At 41.0% G+C, this 5,360-nt stretch overlaps 1 gene segment (V, D, J or C); it reads left to right on the forward strand.

Annotated features, from left to right (window-relative positions):
- Positions 1 to 1,052: 1,052 nt before the first annotated feature.
- On the forward strand, positions 1,053 to 2,009 carry LOC132882205 (immunoglobulin kappa variable 3-15-like). The segment is given in 2 exon segments: positions 1,053 to 1,218; positions 1,325 to 2,009. Coding segments are annotated over 2 exon segments (408 nt in total).
- Positions 2,010 to 5,360: the final 3,351 nt, after the last annotated feature.

The following is a 5,360-nucleotide window of genomic DNA, read 5'->3' on the forward strand; positions in this document are numbered from 1 at the left end:
GAAGAGCAACAGGACAGTGAAGAGAGTAAAGACAGAAATGTCAGCATTGTGTAGAACTGAAACTCTATTGTAGATGGATGTGTAAGCAGCTGAGTGTTAAATTCTATCTTGGAGCTGTTAGCCTTCACACTGGCTCTTTCTGAACGTGACCGGATGATTGACGCCGTCATGGGAGACCGTGCAGACAAACTCCTCCCCCTTTTCCCAGAGTGCTTTGCTGAGGGTCAGGGTGCTGCTGCGTGTGTAACCGTCCTTCTTGTGTTCTTCTGCGCTGGTCAGAACCCCGTTCTTCACCTCTGAGCCGTCCACTGTCCAGCTCACCAGCGCCCCCTGTGGAGAGTAGGCAGACAGCAGGCAGAGCAGCGAGGCCGATCCCTCAGACAGCTGCAGAGAGGAGGGAGGGAGCAGAGACACGGAGGGCTTCACCGTGGGACCGGCTAGAGACCACAAACACACAATAAACACACACACATTTACACATGCTTACACAACATTTACTCATTACTGCTGATTAAGAGTCCAGACTGGAGACATTCATGTGGGTTCAGTAATCAGTGCAGTGATCCACACTGTTCTCACATTACTGCAGTTCAGGAGAAACTTCTGGAAACTTCTATGACCTTCAGCAGCATCTATAAACTCTACCCATAGACATAAAAACAGTTCCTAACTCTAAAACTCATTAAAGTCTAAAAGCTTTAGGCTTAAAGTCATTTGGCTTCAGGTCCACGAACAAACAAAGAGAACATTGCTTTACCCATCAACACAATTTACACAGACTGCTTTATAGAAATGTCAGTGATGACAGAAATTATATTTAACTTTACATCTAATGTTATCAGTGAAACTGATGGAGAAAAGAAATTGCATTTTAGAGTTTAAGGAAAAATTAAAATCACTTACTTTTGATGATGAGTTTGGTTCCTCCACCGAAAGTCCACCACAGTGATACATTCTAATGAAGCCGTCGTACAAAAACCTCTGTTACACTCCAGTGACCACACACACACACACACACCACACACACACACACACACACACACACACAGAGACACAGAGTTGTGGTGTTTGCATGTGTGTGCTGTGTCACTGCTGCACACACTTTAAGAGCTGTAGTGCTGATCAGAGTGTGTTCAGTCCTTTCAGAGCCACTGACACGCAGCACAATGATGATGGTACTGATTCTACTGCTGGGGACACTGGGACTCCTCGCTCACCGTGAGACACTCTCTTTACTTTTATTATTCATACAAATCATCACATCACTCTCACACTCACTACTACATTTGTTTCCATTCTTTTAACTCTGCATCCTTTTCTTTAGAGTCCTTTGGGGAAATTGTCCTGACTCAGTCTCCAGGACCTCAGTCTGTTTCTCCAGGACAATCTGTTACTCTCACCTGTACAGCCAGTCAGGATATTGATGATGACCTCGCCTGGTACCTGCAGAAACCTGGAGAAGCTCCTAAACTCCTGATCTATTCTGCATCTACTCGTCAGTCTGGGATTCCAGATCGTTTCAGTGGCAGTGGATATGATCGAGTATTTAATCTAAAAATCTCTGGAGTTCAGTCTGAAGATGCAGGAGATTATTACTGTCAGCAGGATGACACCACTCCGTACACACAGTGTTATAGCGCCGTACAAAATCCTCCCTCAGCTGTAGAGGAAGTGCTCTGACTCAGAAACACACACTGATCTGAGAACAGCTGCAGAGCTGCTAAAGCTGCACTCCACTGAACATCATCAACTCAAACCCACTACAGCAGTGAGCACTTTCATCATTATTAGCGCTTTAATAATTTACAATCAATAGTTAATTTATTAAACATGATCTGATAGTTTATTCATCAGAAGATAAATGTTATAATTACTAAAGTAACTCATCATGAGTGTTATCATATTCTATAATGGTATTAATTATAATGTCAAAAATAATGACTTGCTGCTTTCATTCATTCATTCATTCATTCATTCAAAAGCTCCGAACCCCATACTCCCGAAGCACCGCCCACAGATTACCATGAGGGACATGGTCGAATGCCTTCTCCAAATCCACAAAGCACATGTGGACTGGTTGGGCAAACTCCCATGAACCCTCAAGTACCCTATGAAGGGTATAGAGCTGGTCCAGTGTTCCGCGACCAGGACGAAAACTATATTGTTCCTTCTGGTTCCGAGGTTCGACTATTGGCCAAATTCTCCTCTCCAGTACCCTGGAGTAAACCTTCCCTGGGAGGCTAAGAAGTGTGATTCCCCTATAATTGGAGCACACTCTCCAGTCCCCTTTCTTAAAAAGAGGGATCACCACCCCAGTCTGCCACTCCAGGGGCACTGTCCCCGACTGTTACGTACAATGTAATTATTTAAGCTTTTCATAGTAATAGGAAAATCACAGCTTAGTAACAGAAAGTATTTGGTAACCAACAGACATATAACAAAACAATATGTAATATTTGCAAAACAATATATTTTGAACAAATTTACAAAAAATAATAAATAAATATATATATAAAGTTAACTATAACAGTATTTGCAAATTACAATATATACTAATGTTTATAATTGTGTGCTATAATTATCAACTAGTAAGACATCAACAGGCCTGGTGAGTGTTATAATGTCCTTAGCTGCCTGACTCGAGTCAGTTGGTGAGTCCAGAGAGATGATGATAAGGTGAATCCACGATGTAATCCAGAGGGATTATTCCTGATGTGTATCAGGATGTGTAACTCCTACAGCCGATTGCGTAATGACGAAATGCATGTTGCATCAGCTCCTAAAATGGTCACCGGCCATGCACGTGGACTACAGGAACAAGAGATGAGTAGCGGCAGCGCGAGGCCACAGATCAACTTGATAAAACCGTGTATTCTGAAGGCATCTGGCTGAAATTAATTTGTGTTTTGCTCGCTCGCGAGACCACGATGTAGAAGAAGAAGGAGACACCAAAAAGCGGTGTGCACTCCATGTCCAACAGGAAAACAGTCTTTTTTCTAACTCTACTACAACTGCCCCCTAGTGTTTAACTCTATCATATCTAATAAATACTAAACAAAACAACTATACATACACAGATTACAGAATGACACACTGCAAATAATATGAAATTGTCTGTTTATAATAAAAATATAGGTAACAAACCCCTGGCAATGTCAAATCTGGAAAATGACCCATCAGGCTGGTGCATAGCACTATTAGCATTAGTAGCTTTGAGTTTCTCCAATTCTATCTGCTGCATTTCCTTTTCATGCTGCAGCTCAGCTTGTCTTAGCTGCAGCTCACCTTGTCTTAGTTCAGCTTCTACAGTGGTGCTTGAAAGTTTGTGAACCCTCTAGAATTTTCTATATTTCTGCATATATATGACCTAAACATTCAGCAGATTTTCACACAAGTCCTAAAAGTAGATAAAGAGAACCCAGTTAAACAAATGAGACAAAAATATTATACTCGTTCAATTATTTATTGAGGAAAATGATCCAATATTACATATCTGTGAGTGGCAAAAGTATGTGAACCTCTAGGATTTGCAGTTAATTTGAAGGTGAAATTAGAGTCAGGTGTTTTCAATCAGTGGGATGACAATCAGGTGTGAGTGGGCACCCTGTTTTATTTAAAGAACAGGGATCTATCAAAGTCTGATCTTCACAATACACGTTTGTGGAAGTGTATCATGGCACGAACAAAGGAGATTTCTGAGGACCTCAGAAAAAGTGTTGTTGATGCTCATCAGGCTGGAAAAAGGTTACAAAACCATCTCTTAAGAGTTTGGACTCCACCAATCCACAGTCAGACAGATTGTGTACAAATGGAGGAAATTCAAGACCATTGTTAGCCTCCCCAGGAGTGGTTGACCAACAAAGATCACTCCAAGAGCAAGGCGTGTAATAGTCAGTGAGGTCACAAAGGACCCCAGGATAACTTCTAAGCAACTGAAGGCCTCTCTCACATTGGCTAATGTTAATGTTCATGAGTCCACCATCAGGAGAACACTGAACAACAATGGTGTGCATGGCAGGGTTTCAAGGAGAAAGCCACTGCTCTCCAAAAAGAACATTGCTGCTCATCTGCAGTCTGCTAAAGATCACGTGGACAAGTCAGAAGGCTATTGGAAAAATGTTTTGTGGACGGATGAGACCAAAATAGAACTTTTTGGTTTAAATGAGAAGCGTTATGTTTGGAGAAAGGAAAACACTGCATTCCAGCATAAGAACCTTATCCCATCTGTGAAACATGGTGGTCGTAGTATCATGGTTTGGGCCTGTTTTGCTGCATCTGGGCCAGGACGGCTTGCCATCATTGATGGAACAATGAATTCTGAATTATACCAGCAAATTCTAGAGGAAAATGTCAGGACATCTGTCCATGAACTGAATCTCAAGAGAAGGTGGGTCACGCAGCAAGACAATGACCCTAAGCACACAAGTCATTCTACCAAAGAATGGTTAAAGAAGAATAAAGTGAATGTTTTGGAATGGCCAAGTCAAAGTCCTGACCTTAATCCAATCAAAATGTTGTGGAAGGACCTGAAGCAAGCAGTTCATGTGAAGAAACCCACCAACATCCCAGAGTTGAAGCTGTTTTGTAAGGAGGAATGGGATAAAATTCCTCCAAGCTGGTGTGCAGGACTGACCAACAGTTACCAGAAACGTTTAGTTGCAGTTATTGCTGCACAAGGGGGTCATACCAGATACTGAAAGCGAAGGTTCACATATTTTTGCCACTCACAGATATGTAATATTGGATCATTTTCCTCAATAAATAAATGACCGAGTATAATATTTTTGTCTCATTTGTTTAACTGGGTTCTCTTTATCTACTTTTAGGACTTGTGTGAAAATCTGATGATGTTTTAGGTCATATTTATGCAGAAATATAGAAAATACTAAAGGGTTCACAAACTTTCAAGCACCACTGTAGCTCTTTTTTTTCTTAATTTCAGCCTCCAATTCCTTTTGTTTAATTTCAGCCTCCAATCTCAATTTTTCGATTTCTACAGTTGAAGCACCTGTATCCACTGACTCTTGTTCTAGTTTTTCCAAAGCAGCTGGAGGTAAAACCTGATCATCAACTAAATGATAGACAATAATCTCTTTAATCTCATCCTTTCTCATGGCATTCCTGACCTCAAGGTCAAGATGCTTGCCTAAAGCTAACAAGCTAGACTTTTTAAGGTTATCTAAACCCTCAAGCTTTGGATCCTCAGTAAACAATGTATAGAATTCAGCTGCATTGAATTCAGCCATGTCTGTTGGTTATTGATTTTGACAATTTGCAATATATGTAAATTTAGCAAAATTTGGAAAAAAGTTAGAATAATACAATGTAATTAACAAATTTCAAATCCCGGACGAGCCCCC

The sequence above is a fragment of the Neoarius graeffei genome, chromosome 2 (assembly GCF_027579695.1).
Source record: "Neoarius graeffei isolate fNeoGra1 chromosome 2, fNeoGra1.pri, whole genome shotgun sequence".
Classification (NCBI taxonomy): domain Eukaryota; kingdom Metazoa; phylum Chordata; class Actinopteri; order Siluriformes; family Ariidae; genus Neoarius; species Neoarius graeffei.